This window comes from Colias philodice, chromosome 17, assembly GCF_061535455.1.
Source record: "Colias philodice isolate Cphi_HAF_F1 chromosome 17, ilColPhil1 Martin Lab GWU primary, whole genome shotgun sequence".
NCBI classification, from domain to species: Eukaryota; Metazoa; Arthropoda; class Insecta; order Lepidoptera; family Pieridae; genus Colias; species Colias philodice.
Window position 1 is genome coordinate 9435849 of NC_143102.1, and position 23221 is coordinate 9459069.

The 23221-nt window shown below is 37.0% G+C and overlaps 2 protein-coding genes across 3 annotated transcripts in view; one reads left to right on the plus strand and one right to left on the minus strand.

Moving 5' to 3' along the window:
* Positions 1–23221, minus strand: part of garz (Sec7 domain-containing protein garz) — a 437193-nt gene that overhangs the window by 225744 nt on the left and 188228 nt on the right. The gene's annotated exons all lie outside the window — the stretch shown is intronic.
* Positions 431–21733, plus strand: LOC149481278 (neutral amino acid transporter 9-like). Of its 2 annotated transcripts, none has more exons than XM_089705697.1 (12): positions 431–559; positions 13144–13218; positions 16393–16525; positions 17814–17917; positions 18395–18552; positions 18780–18941; positions 19221–19427; positions 19697–19890; positions 20083–20187; positions 20391–20459; positions 20630–20793; positions 21160–21733. In XM_089705697.1, the coding sequence occupies exons 1-12, from the start codon at positions 480–482 to the stop codon at positions 21326–21328; spliced, it is 1620 nt and encodes a 539-aa protein (XP_089561823.1). In that variant the 5' UTR covers positions 431–479; the 3' UTR covers positions 21329–21733. The 2 variants fall into 2 exon arrangements, with proteins under 2 accessions (XP_089561823.1, XP_089561824.1); XM_089705698.1 differs by having other exon boundaries at positions 19224–19427.

A 23221-nucleotide genomic window follows, 5' to 3' on the forward strand; every position in this document is an offset into this window, starting at 1 on the left:
GAGTGGTTTAGATAGAGATCTATTGCAATAAACCGCATCAAAATTTTTCACGTAGGTAGTTTTAAAGATGCGGGAATCGACTTTGTATTATACATTATAATAATTAGATACCTATACCTAACTAATCACTTAAACGTTTAAAAAAATCATCCCAGAAAAAAGCTCTATCGTAACTCGATCGCATGTAACATGGCACCCACGCAATCTTAATACAAAACATTTATTACAATTAACAAATTGATGTAAACTTAGGTTACGGGTCGCGAAATTTTTAAGAACAATAAAGATACATTTGAAGCTACGATTAACTTAAACTTGGTAACAATCTTTATCTATTACGGTCGAGTTCAATTACTCCAGTATCGGATATATTTATATTCGCAATTAAATTGAAAACAAAATGATTATCAATTGTGATTGAACTGTCGTAAACGATGGTACATTTGTTGTGATATTATTTATTGTTGAATTATATAAAAATGCGTTTTAAAAGGAATAATAATGATAAAAGTGGTGATGAATCCGCGGCCAGTTCAGTTCGTTCTACAGATAGTTACGGGTGAGTTTATAAAGTCATAATATTATTCAGTACAAGAACTAAGTAAGTGACTAGAAAATCTAAATCGTGAATGAGTATCAGTAGTAGGTAAACCTTTTTTCAAAGTACGTGCAGGATGATAAAGTAGAAATTTAAATTTATTGTTGTGCAGGGTGAGATAAGGGAAAGAATAAATTTATTCACACTAAGGTCAATCGTATCATATACCACCGACATAATTTTAGAAGTCACATGTTATATAATTTAAATTTCTGATGTATTTACTATGTACCTTGAATGAATTCTCAAAATTATAGTACTAATATTGTAGTAGTAATATTGTACCTATAGTTACCTACAATATTTTCAAAGCTATGTTATAAGGTGAAAACAATTTGAAAGGACTTTAATCATTTAAGTAATGATCTAAGTGAATGGTTGAGTTGGTACGTTATAGCACACGAAATTAACCCCGGTTAAAATGGCCTGAGAGTTCTATCCGGACATTATAAAGCTTAGGTTAAAAGTTTTTGATGTGGAAATTGTAAACCTCCTTTTCTAATAATATCATCGTATAGTACATATGTAACTAAGTAATAGTATACCTAGTAATAGTAGGTTCTAAGTTTCTATCCATATCAATGACGAAATTAGTAAAATATGAAACAAATATCATTAGGTTAATTTAAATTAGAAAGCTCTACAGTTGTAGAGCTTCGCAAATCTGTTCTAATTGTTATAACTTTAAGTAACATTTCGATCACATATGAACATGCAAATTATTGATAATTAATTAGTATCTAAATCACGAAAGTCTTTAAGTAGATTGAATATACCATAGGTACTAACTTTCCGCCCGCCTGATGACTCCTCAATGGTGGGCGGAAAGCTTCTCCTGAACTTAAATAACTAGTCATGAACAAAATATGAGATAAAATAAGTTTGTAGTTTGGTAACAATCAAATACCTACCACATTGGTCCAACGCATTGGTCATATTATTATATTCGTACGAAAAATTCAGAATTTCGATACCAAAAAGTTAAATAGCATTTATTTGGAAGGGCTTTTTCGATCAGTAAATGGAAAAGTGAAAGTTTATTTTAATATCTTTACTCTTCAATGATAAATGTAAAAAGATATTGTATTATTTTATCATCCCGAATTTTAACATTTAACAGAAAGCGTGGTCATAGGGAGAGGGGTGGAGGAGTCATAAATAATTGATTAAATGATGATTCAAATTCGCTAAAAGTATTTAATTTTCAAGTGTACGTATGTAATATTTATACAAATAATTGTAAAAACAAGAAAATTTCGAACAATTGCATAGAAATGTCGATAGATGGCGCTAGACGTAAGAAGTATGTGGTTATAAATTACCGCGCCATAAGATATCGCGTGGTCCGGGAGCCAGCAGCAGATTTTATGACCAAGTTCCTCTCAAGCGGTAATTAGTAAAATGCATCAAAGTATAGTATTATGAAGCCTCGTGAACGTCAGCTGGAGCTCGGTTGGGGGGAAGAGCGGTTGTAGCCTCCCGTATCAGCTGACGGTTTTTCCACCAAGATACAGCCAGCTGACATATATATTTATCCACAGTTACATATAAGCTATCATCAGGTAAATTTTTGTTTGAGAGGAAATAACGGAAAATAAATTTTTCTTTAAATTTAACTTTCATGTTCGAGACACCAGCTGACGTATAATACACCATGTTGTAACCAGCTGACTATTTTTTTTCGTTGAGATATTGGGTTAGCTACAATTTGACAAATTTTTAGCTGAGAGGAAATGAATGAATGAATGTATTTTTTTTCCTATGTGCGTGGGAGGCTACAACCGCTCACCCCCCCAACCGAGCGCCAGCTGACGTTCACGAGGCTTTATAATACTATACTCTCATGCGTCTGACGAATTATCTCTTGAGAGGAAATAGTTAACCAAATTTGCACCTGGCTCCCTAACCAGCGCTATTGTTTCAATTTTGAGTAAAACGGCGGAATCGTACACTGCGACTCGGACTTGACCGGTTAACACAAATAAAAAAAAATGATACTTTCCACCCTGCAACTAAGTGGAACTTAAAAGTACTATTAAATTTGAGAGTAGCAAATGTTTGTTGATATTTAAACAATTTTCTGATAAGGAGATTGAAATCTTGGATAAGTCAATAATGTAGGTAAATAAACAGGCGAGTTAGGTAGGTACTAGTAGTGTTACCAATAGGTATTCCTAGTTATAGGTTAAAACTATACCTACATAAATTACTTAAATTTTTAAGGCGACTTTTTAAAGGTTCTAGTGAAAGGTTCTAGTAATCTAGTGTTTGTAGATATTCTAGTCACAGATTGCAAATTACAATGTTAAAGGTTGAGGTAGTGTAGGTACGTATTGGTATACCTATTTAATCACCAGATGATGCAATATTTGCATTTATATCGTCATTTTAATAATAATAATTTATAATTTATTGGTGTCTCATATCCGCACACATTAATTTACATAAATTCCCTTCTTCGATTTCCCACCACTTGATTTTTTGCGTAAATTGTTTCGTCTTATCTTCATTGCAAGTTCAGTGACCCTTTCAATTGAAGTTAGAGCTACTTTTCAGCTTATTTAATTTATTTGTTGTTCATTATAATATACCTAGGTAATGGAATAGGGAATCATGCACCATCATACATATTTTAATTTAAAATGAGGATTTTATTACATGCGATGACTCTAGACTTCGCTCTAGGAGCAAATTGTCTTCACCTAGAGCGCCAAAATACCTATACCCTAAAAGTTTTTTCTTATACATAATATTGCTGGCTCAAATACGCAGAATCTATTTATTTGATCATTCAATTTTGTACCTACGTACTTTTAGGTAAAACTAAAATAATAAGTAAAAAAAACCATTAAATTTAAATGTTTATTTATTATACCAACAAGTTAACATAACTATAATATATGTTTATGGTAACTTAGTATCTAACGTCACTAAGTTTACATTTCTATCTAATAAAAATATCTTGTAATCAGATAACTATGTCATAGAAAGTTCAATACCTAGTTCTACTATGTAACTAGGGCCTAGGCCGATAATTTACACTCATGACATTATTTACGAGCCATTAAGTGTTATTGGTCGCGCCAATATAAAAATATACGTAAATATATTCTCGATATGAAAGTGGACTGTATTTTGATCTACGTGGTGTTAGCAAAGAGGGATAGACAGGATACACACGGCACGTACCTCGTCGGAGGGAGTAGCGTCCAGAACACACGCGCCGCCACGCGGTCAGGGTCCTCCAGCTCGCGGCGGGCAAGAACGGCGTCCAGTCCCACACTCCACACAAACACACACGCGGCGGTGAGCGCGACCAAGGGCCGGGGCACGGGATACCCCGGTGGTGTTACAAGGGCACAATGCCTGATGATCTAGAGAGCCTCGTGGAAGCTCTCCGGCGGTGGCCGAGTCCCGAACCTCGCGAAGGAACGGAGCGAACCCGACTGACTGCAGCGACACGAACGTCGCGTTCACGTCTTATTGGACGTGTCACGTGGTTAGTGACCACGCGATGATTGGTTGTGCTCGTATGTAGGGAAGGATGAAGAAACACACCACAAACAATAAATGTTTAATTTCTACATTTACTATTTTAATTATATTGGCGTTACCATATCCACCCGCCCTAAATGGGTCACCATTTAAAACCAATCATAAGATACAGCGAAAAACTATGACTCTAGGATCGCATAATGCGCGCGGGTTGATAAAAGTCCTAAGAGCCACGGCGGTAATATAAATAACAAGTTCTATGGCTCTAGGAGCGCAAAATGCGAGCGGGATAATAAAAAATCCTAAAAGTCACGGCGGAAATATAACTAACAAATTCTATGACTCTAGGATCGCGTAATGTGAGCGGGGTATATAAATTCCTAAAGTCACGGCGGTATTACAACTAACAAATTCTATGACTCTAGGATCGCGTAAAGCGAGCGGGGTATAAAAAATTCCTAAAGTCACGGCGGTATTATAACTAAGAAATTATAAACGAAAGCGGTGCAAAAACTTAAAATTAAACTTAACTAACTGCGGTAATATACTAATGCGATATAACTATTGTCTTGGAAGCGGACATAAACGAACGACCGGGCGAAGACCGTAAGTTCCCTTGGCGGTTCTAACTGTACAAACGCGCGCGACGTCGTCCTTTGAAGGATGTATTTTCTCTACGACGGCTAAAGGCCAGGTTAGGGGCGGTGCATTATCATTTATTACAACCACGACCGTTCCAGGAGTAATAGGTGTGGAAGGCGTATTCCATTTCTGCCTAACCTGCAAACCGTGTAAGTATTGCAATCTCCAACGTTTCCAAAACGACTGGACTAACTTGTCCAGTAGCGAATGCCTATCAAGTAAACTGACGTGATCAGATTTGACTTGAGGTGCGGGTAAAGCTAATAAAAGCGCGGTATTTAAAATAACAAGAAACAAATGCGTTATAATATTCATATATTTAATATGATGATAATCAATGATCATGATAATTATGTGATCATTGCGCGGTAATATCACTGGAAGCTTATGTGCATATTCCAGGGCGGAATCGCTTAGACGTCCGATGAGGATAAGTCTGTTGCGAATAAAAGGCCTCAAGCGGTTGAGAGCCTGCGAATAAAATTTATAAAAGAGTATATGGGCGGATGGCCATATTCATCAGAATCACCCATATCTTCAGTAAATTATAATGTTGGTGGAAACAAATGAATCATCAATGTTACAACAAATGTTATGTAATCGCACAAATCTATGCGCTAGTAATTAGGGAATCACTTGATCAATCGCTTTTAATTAGTTTCGATACAACAATGCACAAGATTACTCGGAACAATAGCGATTCGTCGCAAACGTGGTGCTCTAGCCGTTCTTCGTTTGTAACCTAGCAACGTCTGCGGCCGACCATCGACGCGACGCTCCGCCAGATCGACAGTTGTCAAATCTCGTTCCGATGTAATTCTCATCAGCCAGTAATACTTCTACCAGCCAGTAATACTCCTACACGGCCATTCTGACTTTCGACCGTCCTCGGGCGCATCAAATTGCAGTCCTGTAACAATAACACAATCCATCGGACGGGTATCTGTCAATATCTACCCGCTCGCCCATCCTGACAAGCTAATACGTCGTCGTCGTCGTCTACGTCTACTACGTAATATTACGGTCATACAACAATAATTGTCTCAGAATGAAAAAGCGTGTGTCCTTTCGACCACTCATGGACCGGACGGCACCTTTTTCTACTCACACATCAAACAATGCACTCTTTATCGGAATGTCCTATCCTTAGGACCAATTTTTTACACAGTATCATTTGGACCGGACGGGTGTGTCCTTTCGACCATGTGCATGGACCGGACGACACTGTCCCTTCGACCAAAGAACACTTAAGGTTGAATCGGATAAATGTGTCACTTCGACCAGCCGCTATCAGCTGCATGGCCCGGACGACATTCCCTTCAACCACCTTCCACACACCACATTACTCGATAACTGTTCTCACTCAACGTGCCAACATAGTTAAGTAGACTTCATGCAAACAATGCTTACAGATTACTCATAAGTTACGAATTGTCTTGCTCTGCATGAATTTCGACCAATTTTCGACAATTCATGGTCAATGATATCACGATCTCAGATGTTATGTCACGCCACGCTTTATTGGGATCGTTTTAGATAATCGTTAGCAAACTTTTCAAAGTGCGCATCACACGCTCTACTTGCCCGTAAGATACCCAAGATCACTGCGCACAGTATCTGGCAACTTACTAAGATAGCTATATTTTATCAAAAAGCAAGACGATCCGCTTTCAAACAAAAAGGGGACTGACTCACCGGATTACGTCCTCAAGATGCCACTCGACAGTCGTTGTCCGCAGATATTAACCTCTTATTTTGTAGTAGCTCTACCTCCTTTTTAACCGACATCATCCTCTTTCGTTACAATTTGTTGCTACGTGTCCAGCTTGACCGCATATGTAGCAGGTTACGGTCGTAATTTTCTCGGGAGCACGTGTTGCAGTTCACGAATTTTGCTGTTTAGTTATCCCAAAAGAATCTTCTCGAAGACGCTTTTTACAGTTGGCTTGCCTTTCTCCGGTCATTCAACAAAAATGACATTTATCAAGAAATCTTGCGTCTGCAATTCTAGGTTGCTTGAAATTAGGCTCTTGGATTTCAGTAATCTCCTATATTCTCTTTAGGGAAATGAGGTTTGGTAGTGACAGTATATGCATTTAGCTCACGGCGTATCAAACCATTCTTCTGACATAAGACCGATATGACGAATCCAGTTATAACATCTTCTGGCATTCGGGTTTTAGGTAAAGTTTCGATCATATTCCATAAGCGCAGGCCAGCTTCTGCTGCGGTTTCTTGTGTTCCAATTTGACAATGCAATATTTCATCAAAGTAGTCTTGAAATAATTTTGGTTTACAAAATCTGGCCATTAAACTTTGTTTTACAGTCTCCCATGTGAGCTCATTCAAATTTAACTTTGTCAAGCAAGAGGCAGCGCAGCCTTTCAGTGCATAGGTAATAGCCACAAGTAAATCTACGCTCTTTAAATTTTTAGTCAGTACTATAAGCTCTATAATCTTACACCAACCTTCTACATGCACGTCTACATCTTACTGATTAAACTCTACAAGATTAACTGTACAAGACTTAGCGCTAGCAGTTGCCACCGGAGCGCGGTTGCGTCGTTGCTATCATCCGAGTAAGTAAGACTTCCATATTGCTTAACAAATTCAAGGCGCTATTTTCGTCAGGTGGTTGGTTTTCCTCGGTCTTTAGCGCATGGTATATCCCACTTCTGATATGGGCGGATGGCCATATTCATCAGAATCACCCATATCTTCAGTAAATTATAATGTTGGTGGAAACAAATGAATCATCAATGTTACAACAAATGTTATGTAATCGCACAAATCTATGCGCTAGTAATTAGGGAATCACTTGATCAATCGCTTTTAATTAGTTTCGATACAACAATGCACAAGATTACTCGGAACAATAGCGATTCGTCGCAAACGTGGTGCTCTAGCCGTTCTTCGTTTGTAACCTAGCAACGTCTGCGGCCGACCATCGACGCGACGCTCCGCCAGATCGACAGTTGTCAAATCTCGTTCCGATGTAATTCTCATCAGCCAGTAATACTTCTACCAGCCAGTAATACTCCTACATATTATAATACTATATACTATTATAATACTATATATAATCTATATATATACTATATATACTATATACTATACTATTATAATACTCCTCTGCAAAATATTTATTTTGCAGGGCGGGAATAATTTTATTCTCAGCGAAATTAGGTTCCTCTACGGTCATCATAACACCGCGGCGGGTTAATAATATAAGGAACCTATAAATATAAAATACACGACGCGACGAGACGCGAAGGGCGGTATCGTATAAAGCGCAATGCTTTATAGGCGGACACACAGTGTGCGCTAATAATTTTCGTTCGGGAATGTCTGCAATAGACTCACCATCGAGACTCCTAAGAGGCCAATCAGATGGGTCCGAACGAGCCCACTGGGATCCGTGGAACCACAGAGGGTGCGAGACGAGATTTTGTGGCGTAATGCCACGCGAAAGAATGTCAGCGGGATTTTCAATACCAGAAACATGGTAGAAATTATTTGATGGGATGTTATACACGACTGTGGGAGCAACGAAGCCCATCATGTCCCACAGACGGGCGGCAATTGACAAAATGGAGTGCTTATTGCACATCACATCGGCGGGAGCGGTAATTTTAAAATAAAAACAATCAACAACGGTAGACCAATGCAGACCAAGCAATTTATGTTGCACGGTCCTATCAAACTCCACCGCGGAGGGCAAAAGTTTGTGCGAAGCGGGAAGACTATCTAACACATTTTTGCTATTACTATTCCATTTAATTAGATCCCACTGAGCTCCCTTAAACAAATCGATGAGCTGCTGCGACGCGGAAACTGCTTCACATTCCGTGGGAATAGAGAAGGCGATATCATCCATATACAACGAGGAAGACGCAATGCCACTCGCGAGCGGATACTTCGCGCCGTCATCCTCCACGAGCCGTCTCACCGTGCGCAGTGCATGATAAGGACTAGACTTGATGCCGAAGCAAACTCGATTAAATTGATAAAGAAGCAGCGGATCCTGCGTGCTGAAACGATATAAAAAACATTGAAAACGACGATCAAACTCACGCACGAATATCTGCAGAAACTGTTGGCGGCAATCGGCGGTCATGGCAATCGCGTGGAGACGAAAACCTAAAATTATTGTAAACAAATTGCCTTGTAAATTCGGCCCAACATGCAGAAGGTCATTCAACGAACGCTGGCTTCCAGAAGTTGGCATGCTAGCATCTAAAACCATGCGCAGCTTAGTCGACGATTTATCCTCGCGCAGAACAGCGTGATGCGGTATAATATAAATAGGTGTAGGGTCACGCGGATCATACGGAGGCGCGGGTGAAATATAATTTTTAGTTAGATAATCTTTTATGACGTCATCATATGCCAACCTTAATTTAGGTGAAGCTTGAAGCTTTCTTTCGAGGCACATGAAACGTTTTGCGGGCAATATTAAATGAGTCACCGAGAGTGTAGAAATCATCCTTAAATGGAAGCGAAACAATATATCTACCACTCACGGGGTCGCGGGTTGTAGTTAATTTATAATATTCTTCACATTCAACATCATCGGGATGTTGAACGGGCGGTGCGGTAGGAAGCTCCTCGAGCTCCCAGAAACGCCTGACTAATGAGTCAATAGCGGCGGTCTCTTGAACGTGACAACACGTCAAGGGCGGTTTATGTATGTTAGGTATGGTGGGTACTGAACCCATTATTACATAGCCTAACACCGTGCGCAATGCAGCGGGCGCCGACGAGTCACGAGATGCATGAACTACGTCGGGGAGAAGCAGATGAGGGAACAGAGAAGCACCGATTAATAAATCGATTTTATTTGGCGTACCAAAACTCTCATCTGCGAGCGGTAAATGCGAAATATGCGATAAGACAGAAGTGTCTATAACAGCGGTAGGTAGTAAATCCGTAACATGATCAACAACTAGCGGTGAAATATTAAAAGATATGTTGTTGTCAAGGCGTGAATAAAATTTTATATTTACGGAATTACTATTTACAATTTTTTCTGAACCACCGAACCCCTTAATAATAGTACGTTCGGTTTTCTGCGGTTTAATACCTAAACGTTCACAACATTCATTCGTAATGAAGTGACTTTGCGAAGCGGAATCTAAAAGCGCGCGAATAACAAGCCGTTCGCCTTTACAATTATAAGATACGACTTCAGCGGTTGATAATAAAATAGTGTGTTGTTTATTCGCGGGCGCGTTGCATTGAAATGCGTTATCAGTATCAGCTGTATAGCTAGCGGTACATAGCGCAATTACGTCAGGGCGGCATTCGCCCGACGGCGGTGACGGCGCAGGCAACGGCGGTGTGCTGCGCGGCGGGGGGTGAGACGCAGGCGCGGGAATGGAAGATTCGCGTTTCAAATGTAACATCGTATGATGTTTTAATTTACAAATGCGGCAATTAAAATTAGACGAACAACTAGAAACTCGATGTTTAATACTGAGACAATTTATACACGCGTTTCTATCCTTTACGTATTTCAAACGTTCCTGCGGACTCATTTTATGAAAACTCGAACATTTAAATAAATGTTGATGCGTAATATTTGTACAAAGACAACTATAAGCGGAATCAGCGGTTGTTACGTAAGACTGATACGTCTTAGGCGGTGCGGAAGAAGTATTATTTAAACTGCGGTTATAATTATTCTTTCGAGGCGGTTTATTTATTCCCGAATTTGTGGAAGGATGAATGCGTTCTAATACCTTCGCACGAGTTTGAATAAATTGAACTAAGTTATCAAAAGTAGGCATTTCACTACCAAACTTAGTCTCGAAAGCGCGAACAGTATCTGAGTCTAACTTCTTCAACGCGATATGAACAATCATTAAATCTGTAATATTATCTAACTTTATATTCTGTAAGGCGCGCACTGCGCTAATAAAGTTATCAGTAAATAAATCAAAGTTTGTTGCGGACGGAGAAAGCAAAGGTTTAAAATCAAACATTTGATTTAAATACGCGGAAACCAACATACGTTTATCATCATATTTATTTTTTAAAGTTTGTAAAATTAAATTATAATTTTCAGCGGAGGGGGTTATACCAGCTATAACAGTTGTGGCCTTCCCCGTTAATTTACCTAGTAAATAATATAAACGCTCGGCATCTGTAAGGCCGGGATTGTTGTGAACAATTGATTCAAAATTCGAAAGAAACAGCGGAAATGAGCGAATATCACCCGAAAACGGTACTAATTCAATAGGCGGCAATTTAGGCCTATTTTATGCAAATTATTAATATCTCCGTGTGACGGACTTGGTTGCGAATATTGCGATTTAATTCTTATAACTCTGCTATATAAAGACTCGAATGCAACGAGGCTTTTATAATCAGGTTTCGCGGTGGGTGTTAATAATAATAAGCGAGTATTGTATTCGTCTAAACACTTTTCGAATCTTTCACGTAATGATTCTATCTGCGCGGACTCGTCAAGGAAACTTTCCATAAGCGAGGCGTTGTTATGAACGTTTAAAGACAAATCATACATTTGTTGCACCATTTCGAATATAACTTCGCGTTTAGCTAATAACATGGATAACTGCGAATCATTTATATCTTCCGAATCATTAACATCCGAAGCGTCACTATCAGGTAACTTAGTCATTTTCTTAGGCGGCATTTTTAATAACAAAAGTATATATTCAAACAGAGAATGTTACAATACAAGTTACAATAACAAGTAATACGACTAAATAAAGTAGGTCAGCGACGCAAGCGTAATATGAACCGAGTATGAATTTTCAATATGGTCGGATTATAACAGCGGATCGCGGAATGACCTAGATAACGTTATAAATTTCGAACGCGGGTAGCGGATAAATAAATATGATGAAATATGTTCGATTTATAATGATTTTAGCGTTATAACTGCGGATAAACGATATGAATATAGTTTTAATTAACTATTTTAATAATAATATACGCGTAACTTAATGTTACGGGCGGAATAAAATATATTTTAAGCAAAAAATAATAGATGACGCAATGTCGATCTATGCGGTATATTATAGTTATTTCACAATGAATGTACTATTAAATCGCTTATTAGGGCCTACAATGAGTATCCTAATAAGGGCGGGTTTAAAATATATTTTATATGAATAGTAGAAGACGCATTGTCGTTCTATTATATGCGGTATATTAAATAGTATTTCGCATTGAAGATACTACTAATCGCTTATTAGGGCCTACACAATGAGTATCCTAACAAGGGCGGTGGAATCATCAGGTATTTATACGGAATGACCAAACAATGGTTACTATCCGGCTCGAAGGACCACTCAATGGTCGCGCCAATATAAAAATATACGTAAATATATTTCTCGATATGAAAGTGGACTGTATTTAGATCTACGTGGTGTTAGCAAAGAGGGATAGACAGGATACACACGGCACGTACCTCGTCGGAGGGAGTAGCGTCCAGAACACACGCGCCGCCACGCGGTCAGGGTCCTCCAGCTCGCGGCGGGCAAGAACGGCGTCCGGTCCCACACTCCACACAAACACACACGCGGCGGTGAGCGCGACCAAGGGCCGGGGCACGGGATACCCCGGTGGTGTTACAAGGGCACAATGCCTGATGATCTAGAGAGCCTCGTGGAAGCTCTCCGGCGGTGGCCGAGTCCCGAACCTCGCGAAGGAACGGAGCGAACCCGACTGACTGCAGCGACACGAACGTCGCGTTCACGTCTTATTGGACGTGTCACGTGGTTAGTGACCACGCGATGATTGGTTGTGCTCGTATGTAGGGAAGGATGAAGAAACACACCACAAACAATAAATGTTTAATTTCTACATTTACTATTTTAATTATATTGGCGTTACCAGTTATTATAATTCAATATTATCTCGGGATCAAGGTTCCCGATATTGCCTTGAATACGAGATTGCCTTTGTCTTGTCAAAAACTATACTTATCTAAAAGGGATATTTTTGGAATTAATTGACGAATTTCAATCTGAATCACGTTGGCGAACACTGGTCACATTTATTTTAATATTTAAACATAGAAGTGAAGTTAAAAATAATAACTTAACTAGGTAAACACATTTTAATTATCACAAACACCGCCTATTTTTTTCAGGTAGGTACTACAGATAAAAGTCTTCTTTCAGCATCACAAAACCAGAAGATTCATAACTCGCTAATAAAACTATCATTAGCCCCTTATACACTATATATTTACTTCACTTTATAAAAATACTTTGTTACACTTTTTATCTAATGTGCGTCTTTCCCATCCCCATATTTGGTTAAAGGTGACTGACCCAAATTAATACTCGACGTTTACTTATCATTCTTATCTCAAACTTATACTTCTAATACGATATTTAAACTATTTCTATAATCATGATATGTGTTTGTGATAGAGTGTTCGGGAGCGCCTGTTCTGATTTCTCGGAGTGTGAAGACGGAGAGGAGAGGAAACGAGGCTGTAGATACACGTGAGTACATTTTTATTTATGAAAATACTATGTTTTGATACGGATTTCCATCGATACACTTCATTTTGTAACACCTCGACCTTTGTGTACAAATTTCGGTTACCTATCTTAATCTCGAATTTTAATATTCCGAATATCATAATCCAGAAAACGTTTGGACATTTTTTCATAACCCCGAATTTTAAAATTTCGAAGTTTTGTTTGCCATATAATCGCAACTCCGAATTTAATTTGCCCATTTCTTTATTTGTACGACGTTTTACAATCCAGACGAATGAGTTCCAGACATACGAAATCTAAATGCACAAAATCCAGATGACCGTAATCCATATGCACGAAAGCCAGATTTTTAAAACACAAATTTTTGAAATACAGTTAATTGATATCCAGACAAACAATGTCCAGATTTTTGAAATACAGTTAATTTATATCCAGACAAACAATGTCCAGATTTTTGAAATTCAAATAAACGATATCCAGCAAAACGTAATCCTTCCAGGGGGACGCAGCACGAACCTAACCTAACCTTCTGAATAGATTTTAACACTATAACCTTTCTGTAATGGGCAAATAAAACAATATCGAGTCGGTTCTGGCACTCGCCGGCCGCTGCCGCGGCACGCTCGCTTCGCTCGCTCGGCTCGTGCGTAGGGGCTCACAGTTCAAACCTAACCTAACCTACTGAGTCGAATTTGACACTTAAACCTTTCTGTAATGGGCAAGTAAAACAATAGCGAGTCGCTTCTGGCACTCGCCGGCCGCTACCGCGGCACGCTCGCTTCGCTCGCTCGGCTCGTGCGTAGGGGCTCACAGTTCAAACCTAACCTAACCTACTGAGTCGAATTTGACACTTAAACCTTTCTGTAATGGGCAAGTAAAACAATAGCGAGTCGGTTCTGGCACTCGCCGGCCGCTGCCGCGGCACGCTCGCTTCGCTCGCTCGGCTCGTGCGTAGGGGCTCACAGTTCAAACCTAACCTAACCTACTGAGTCGAATTTGACACTTAAACCTTTCTGTAATGGGCAAGTAAAACAATAGCGAGTCGGTTCTGGCACTCGCCGGCCGCTGCCGCGGCACGCTCGCTTCGCTCGCTCGGCTCGTGCGTAGGGGTTCACAGTTCAAACCTAACCTAACCTACTGAGTCGAATTTGATACTTAAACCTTTCTGTAATAGGCAAGTAAAACAATAGCGAGTCAGTTCTAGCGTGGGGGTCGTAGTTCAAACCTAACCTACTGAGTCGACTTTGACACTAAAACCGGTCTGTAATGGACAAGTAAAACAATAAATTTACTTACTGACAATGTTTATTTTCAGTCGATAGTAAAGGTATAATCACGATTGTATGGAAATCAAATAAAAAGATTATGAAAATCTGGCAATAGTTTATCTGTTATATGATTATATGGGAACCAAATAAAAAGATTATGAAAATTTGGCAATAGTTTATTTGGAAAATGGTACGATGGGAAACAAAAAAAAGTATTCTGAGAATCTGGTATAATAAGATCTGTATTATGAGAATACGGGAAACAAAAAAATACTTTTTAAAAATCTGGTTTTGGTGCATCTGGAAATTGATTCATCTGGGAAATTAAAAAAGGAATTTTAAAAATTTGTCATTCATTACATCTGTCTTTTAAAAGTTCTAACAACCGTTTTCGGGGTTTTAAGATTCGGGTAATAGAAATTCGAGTTTTTAATAGGTTACCACAAATTTCAGTCACCCGCTCTCTCGGGTTCTTACAGAAGTCAAAAGTATCTCCCAAGAGCCCATACATGAGTATAACACGTTCGCTGCGGCACAGATATATCTGTACTTTCCATTACTGCGTTACGGGTCGTTTTAAACCTTGTCCTATACCAGAGATTGTGGCGGCACGAGGCATATTAAACCCCACCGCCCGTAGGAGACCAAAATCCTTTTTTTGGCGCCAAATAAGATAAAGTGTGCGGCTTTTGTCGTGATTATTATTAACAATGAGTTCATTAACTTAAATCTACCGTCGCCCGTGGTTAGATTAGTTAGTTTAGATTCTATGGGTAAAATAAAATGTGGGGTCTGATGTACCCCATACCGCACTGAACAATAGCAGTTTTTCATATAATTTAGTGATGGGAAAAGAAATATCGATTTTATTTAATTGTATTTATTTATCAAACTTATGGATGTTTTTTATTAAAACAGGCCAAACCAGAATATTGTTTGCAACCAGTGCATTCTGTGAGAATTTCCTTTACTTTTTTTGTCGGCCTCACGACTTGTTAAGAAGATGCGGAGTTTTTCGTAACATCCTACACATCTCCTCTTCTTTGATCCCTTTAAGAGATGATGTGCCTTGTTTGTTGGCTTGTTGACTTGGGCAAGAGTTAAATTTTGATGAGCCATACACCGATTGCCGGGTGTTTTGGATTTGCCGCTAGTTGATTCAATGAACAAACACACTAATAGTAATCATGATTATCAACCTATTTGAAGAAAGTTACTCAACATGTCACATTCACGTTTCTATTAACGATATTTATTATAACGAGTAGTTTGAAAATTAGGTACCTGTATTTTCAATTCAATTTTTACCACATTCAAGTCCTTCTTTGTAAAAGCTTCAATAAGTTGTTCCACAAAATAGTCTCGAATGCGTTGCACAACACTAACCGCGTGAAGCTAGCTTAAGGTGCGGTACGAGGTGCGCGGTGGTACGAGGTGTTCGCAACCTCGTTCCGCACTGTGTTAGAATTTTTATTTGTTCAGTGCGGCACGAGGTCTAAGAAACCCGGTATTAAGGTCGGTATACCATTGAACTAGGAATCAATAGCACATCTCAGATATATAGATATCACTTTCCTACACTGAACCAGATGGAAGTTATGCCTCCCGCACGACAGAGAAGTTTAAGTTTTTTCCTACCGCTATAACGACGAGACACGGACAGGGTGTTTCAAGCCCTGTTTCGCAGCGAACGTGTTAAGATAAGTTCGTTTTTGATTCAGACGTTTCATCGAGAAAAAAATGGTTTCAACGTTTAAATTACAGTGAGCAATAATTATAAAATATAAACCTATATAACTAATATTCTACAATTATAATCTAATATTATGAACTTTTCCCTGAAACTTTACATAAATTGAAATAAATAATATAGCATATTATGTACCTAAGTAATTTATTATTACAGTCAAATCCCATCAGTATCCACAAGCAGTGCCAGCTTCCAGAGCGCAATGGAGAGAGAAACAGCGCCTCTGCTGCTGGCGCCGAGCTACGTACCCGCTTATAAGAGCATACACTGCATCAGCTCTGATACCCTGGTACCTACGCTAAATTGTATTTAATTATTTAAAAAATTAAACATCAATCAAATAAGAAGCGTTCTTTTGCTCTAACTCCTAAAACAAATTACATGTCGCTATCTCGCCTACATAGAGTCCGGCAATTATAATTTACCTGTTACCAGATACGATGCAGATATATTTCAAGTTCAAAAAAATATTATTATCCTTTTTATGAAATGTTAGCGGCATCAAACTATTTACAGTAATTGAATTGATGTTAATAATTAAAATCATTGATTTCGTTTTCAATTTTAACAAACAATTACTCTTATAATAGAAAAGTCTGTGAAACGCTGAAAGAAAATTATACTTATCACAAAAATAATTATATCTAGTAAATAATGCATAATACATATAAACTAATTAGGATACCTACCTGTACTTTTTTGCGAGTTCCACGCGTGTGCACAGTCGCAGGCTGGAACTAGTGTTTGTATGATAATACATGTACGTAATAATAACAAACAATGTCAACATCAAACAAATGTAGTAAACAAATGACTAATATGAATAATATTGCATACATTCATGTACCTATAATTTTATCTCCTTTGATTAATTTAGACTTTACTCTTGCGATTTTATAAAGACAGTTTTTAGGGGTAATTCAGAAGATGAATTTAATTGCTTTTATTCGAGTTATAGATGTACTGATTATGTAGTATGAAGTCTAATACATATTTATTTATTATTGCTATATTGCTCTGAATAAATTACAAATTGAGACTGAATCTAGGATACATTGTAACAAACGGCGGCCTTATCGCTAAATAGCAATTTCTTCCAGACTATAGAAATATATGTAGCATCTAAAACTCAAGGATATAAGTTAGAGCTTATATCAAAAAGTCCCCACGGTCGCTCTCTAAAAATAAGAAAGTACGATATTGCATACGAAATAGGTACATTAATGTCTTTCTCAGATTATTTATACTTATACTTAGTTGTGATTATATGCATAAAGTTATTATTTTCTTAGTTGTAATAATAATCTAAATTCTTAGAACTTCCAATAAACTGACAATTAAGATTAATTAAGAAATACGCGTCAAGATAAAATTACACTCGTTGCTATTTTTAGCATTATCTATTTGGTACACGACATACTTGTAAAAAAATATAATTCAATATTGCACTAATTAGAATAACTATGTCCCAAATAACAAATGGTAGTAACGATTTATTCAGGGTCGAAATGATAATGAATGAAGATGAGTTTTATAGATTTATTTAAATTAATAGCTTAATAATTTATATTTTTCAGGGTCCTGGAGAATTGTCAGATGCTGATATAATAGCTACATACAAACGGACATTTGAGAAGCCAAATAAACCTGCGAAGAAAAAGCAAAGCTCACTGGTTACAATGTATGTTACTACATATACCTATATTTATGTAAATATTTTTATTAATATATATTGTATTTATTACTGGTATTTGTGCTCGTAAGGTATAAAATGTAAGCTCGTTGATACGTTATAAAATGTACGAAATTTTTAATAATTGATTTATCATTTATTATTAGTATGTACTCACGTATTCCAGGTCCCCGTTTGTCATTGGTGCCCCACAAAAAATGGAAATTGTAAAACGTTCAATTTTATACACAGTCTATAACCTGGTAATCGCTTTCGTTATATATTGGTTATTGTCCAATAGCGAACATCCTAAGACTGAAACCACGACGACTGTAAAACCATGAAATCAAAACTATCAATTTTGTAATATGTAAAAACTAAAAACCCGAAGCAAACATTTCTTACATTTAAGATAATATGTATTACAGTAGATAGTAATAATATTACTTTATTACATAAAATAAAATAAAGCTCATAATATTCCAGTTTCTCAATATGGAACACGATAATGGGCTCCTCATTACTTACAATGGCGTGGGGCGTGGAGCGCGCGGGTCTGCCGGCCGCGCTGCTACTGCTCGCCTTCATGGCTGGGTTATGCTTGTATACAGCTTACTTGCTGTTAAAGGTCAATATGTACCATGGTGAGTACTGTTAGGATAAACCATAACATAGTAACCAACTTCTCATAGAGATTATAAGTAAAAACCTATTACATTGCAGAACTCTACTTGAAAGAGCTAGAACTTTTATGCGTTTATTTTATGATGCTCTTCTGTTGTGAATCAGGAACAATTTGTAATAAATATAAAATTATAGTTATATAATCCTCCAAACAGTATTATTACAAAGATATTATCCATAATCCCAGGTGGTGACAGTTACGAAGTACCAGCGCTTTGTCGCGCCTTACTAGGTCCTTTCGCAGAGGTGATCGCGCATGCATTCAGCTTGCTCGTGCTGGTCGGAGCTAATGTGGTCTACTGGGTGCTCATCACCAACTTCCTCTACTATACTGTTAATTATTTTATCGGTTAGTTATTTAAATAGCTTTGTTTTTAAGTTTATTAATACGTTGGTAAAGTATTACCTTTTTGACAAACTTTTACTTGATTTAAAGTAAAGTGAGAGTACTTCTTATATGTAATAAATAATATCTAGATTTCAGATTTGGTTTTAAATCTCATTCATAAATGTAATTTATGGCAGATGTTCTTTCAGATTTCAATATTTGATACTTATGTGATTTAATCAATATAAAAACTCTATAATAGAAAACATAAAGTTAATTTAAAATCTCGTTCAATTTCAGAAGAGCCAGCAGCCAATATAACAACGTTCAACTCCAGTTTAATGTGCCCTAAAAACGATCTCATCGGGCCCCTGAATGACGTCCCCGTGCACGATCCGTCCCCGTACTGGGGCCTTCACACAACAGTGCCCTTTTACGTAGCGATTATAGTCTTCCCGCTTTTGAATTTCAGAAATGTGTCGTTTTTCACTAAATTCAATTCACTGGGTACGTAAAATTCAGCAATATTCTACAAAATCGTCAGTTCAGATTTAGAATTGGTTTTAAAATATATATGTAATATGTTTCGGTTTAAACATTATGTACATATTAGTTATTACCTATAAGAAAATGTAAAATACTTTGAAGTTCAACGAATTTTAAACACGCACTATAAATATGATAATTTTCTATTTTGCCTGCCATAAAACGAAATAAAAAAAATTGTGACTTATTCATTAATCGCAAAATTTAACATAACATTGAAATAATTCCAGGCACGCTATCAGTTCTCTACCTACTAGTGTTTGTAATCGTAAAGGGCTACTCTTGGGGCCTCAATTTCGCCGTGGCGGAGGTCCCACACAGAGGCACCGACGCAGCTGTACTTAGCGGCATGTTGGCGCTCTCCTTTTACATTCATAACATTATTATCACAATAATGACGAATAACGAACGACAGGATAGAAATGTGAGTAATTAGCATACTAAATTATATTAAAAAAAAAATCAAAATTCAATTGTAATTAATAATGTAAGGTAAAATTTTACGCTGTTTCCTAAGGAACAAACACATTATAAATAAAATCTTACCTCTATTGCGTATGTACTGCTGCTGCTGCACACTGCATTGCTCCTAAATATAAATTCATTTTTATTCCAGGGCCGAGATCTCACGATAGCATTTCTTTTAGTAACAGTCACATACACGATAGTGGGAGCTGTCTTTTACATCTGCTTCCCACTTGCTAAGAGTTGCATTGAAGATGTAAGTCTGATTGTAAAAATTATTGATAGTTTCCTATAATTTTAAGTTACAATTTTTTCTGCGCGTTTCACTCTAAGTAAATATATTTTTTCCTTAGATGTCTCCTTCGTTCAATTCTTCATTTTGTGTGTTGTGTTGTTATTATTCTTAATTCTTAATAATTAAATGTAAAAAGTTTTACCGGTTTTCTTTATAATTTTCAGAACATATTAAATAACTTCGAGATGCACGACGTCATGACGGTAGTAGCGAGAGCTTTACTACTGTTTCAAGTAAGTATTAGTAAATGTTGGAAAATTATTATTTTTCTTTATTTTCAAAAAATATAACATAACTGCATTCTGCGTATTCTATATCTTTTCGGTTTATATTATGTACCATTCGTTCTATTAATATTACATTTTTTTATTGATTTTATACTATCTTTTCCCACTTTTCTTAGGTGATAACAGTATACCCGTTAGTAGTGTACATGCTCCGGACCGAGGCGCTGCAGCTGCTGCCGCTGAAGGAGTCGCGCGCTGTGACGTTGTTCGTAAACCTGCTGCTTGTTAGCTTGAGCATCCTTGTAGCTTGCTTGTGTCCTAACGTGGGGACTATCATACGGTGAGTTTTATAACAAGTATATACTGTTGTTGATTTATGGCACAGAATTTACGGTTGTAATAGCAATGTTTGCGCCATAATAAAAGTGCATTATAATTCCCAATTATAAGGAAAAATGTAGCAGATATTTTAAAGACAAGTATATAAAAAGTTAATAATTGAAAGAAAATTAAAAACAACATTAAAAAGAATGATGAAACCTCACAAACCGTATCGTATATTATTACCGCCGTAAAATTATTCGGGGCCCTTAGGCTAAGCGGGGCCCCTAACGAGTGTCACCTCTGGCATGGAATACATACTTTCTGTACAAACAAACAGAATAGTTTATCGTATCTTTTATATTTAACTATTTTTTTTTTTCAGCTACACGGGTGCAGTGAGCGGTCTAGTCCACGTGTTCACGCTTCCCGCGCTACTCTACATGCGTTCTCTATACATTCGCAGAGAGCTAACTCTATGGAAGACCGTCTTCTACACTGCTATTATTCTCTTTGGAACTGTTAATCTTTTCATGCAATTCTTTATTGAATGATCTTATTGACAGAGAAGTTTTGTTTTGTGAATGGAAATGTAATTTTTGGTTTTAGACTCTTATTTAGACGTATTTAAAAAAGTCGTCTTTTTTGTATAATAATTATGTTGATGACAGCATTTAAAATTTCAAACTATGACCTTGTAGTGAGAATAGAAATAAGACACTCTTTTAGTCCATTTTATTACCCAAACTTTAATAAAATAAAATCTACAAAGATTTTTCGTTATTTTATCATATTATCAAGAACCTAGTTAATAAATTCATGAGATAAATGTACCAAATATTATTTTTGTATTTCATTTGTAAATGTCTACTTGTATTTTTATACGAATTTTCCTCTTTATATGTTGATATACACATTATTATATATTTATAATAAATACCTATCTAATGTAAATATAATTTATCTAGTCATAATGTATTTTTAAGGTTTAAAAATAAAACAATATTATTAACTATGAACCGTTTTTATTTAAGGTTGATGTTCCGACCGTCCCTCCATACATTTTTGATTACCTCTAAACACTTAACACAGACACTATTTCTTTAAAACTAATCATTTTATCACTTCTCTATAACCACTCAAGTGCGGGAGCCATTTTGCGAAAATCGGGTCTTGTGCGAAACCGGCTCCCGGTGCCGCCGCAGTTGGGGTTTTTGGCGGTCCAATATTTTTTTAAAGTCGATTATCTCAGATTCCTCAATAGCACATTTGCAAGTATATATGTATATTCATAGATAATAAAATAGTCTATGCCTTGTCAAAACATGGTAACATTTAAATAAATAAAAACAACTTGTAAGTCAAAGCAAATGTACCCTTGTAATTTTTGTTACATTTTGTCTGCTAATAAAAAATTAAAACAGCTGTTCAGTGAGATTTTAATATTTATTGATCCTTTATTACACTCTTCTTACGAGAAAATAAAAACATCATACCCTCCCATACATTTTTTTTACACATTCCTTGTTTATTTTTTTGTACAAAAAACTACCTACTCAATGTGTCATGAAAAGTGGGCCACTTAAATCATGTGGTTATGTTGTTATCTTGATTTATAGCTAGCCTGTTCTTTCCTTAACATGTCATATAAGTTAGAAAGAGGAAGGTTATTAGACCGTTTTATAAAGCGAACGCAAAACCCACGACTGTTGATCGACCGGGAGCCGGTCGCAACGCACAAGCCCCTGAATGTGGATCGACCGGCTCCCGGTCGTCCCGCACTTGAGTGGTTATTGAAATGTGTGCGCGTTCGACCTTTTTAATCAATAATTTACAATATTTACTTAGAAAAACAACAGTAAAATACCGGAAAAATTTGACACTTCTACAGTAGTGTGCGTGACTTTTGCCAAGCGAAACACGACATAAAGCACGACATCTAGCGCATAGACTATATACTTATTACAGATCTAGCGCGTCAATGTCTAAACGAAAGGCGATGTTTAGACATTGACGCGCTAGATGTCGTGCATTCGCGTTCGTTATCTTATGCATAATGAGCATAATTCTAATAAATCAAAGTTCTGTGTAAAAATTGAGTAATTTCATTTCCAATCGTTCAAAGAAAATAACAATAAAATAAAATAAAACTAATGACCTTAGAAACTATGTTTTTTTTTATTTATTACTCATTATTGTTCGTCCGTCGTAGGTCTGTAAACTGTATTGTACACTGAAGGTAAATGGTACTGTAGGTACTTTAGTTCGGCGTCGTCGCTCGTCGGCTTGATATAAAATTACATTCTTGATTTCATTGACACGCGCTATGATTTGCGCGCGGAATTTCTTGTGTTGTGAATTTATTTTTGTATGCTATGCATTTTAATTGATTCAAATTGCAATGTTTCTCTAGTATGCATTTGAGACTATATTGTAAATTGTAATAA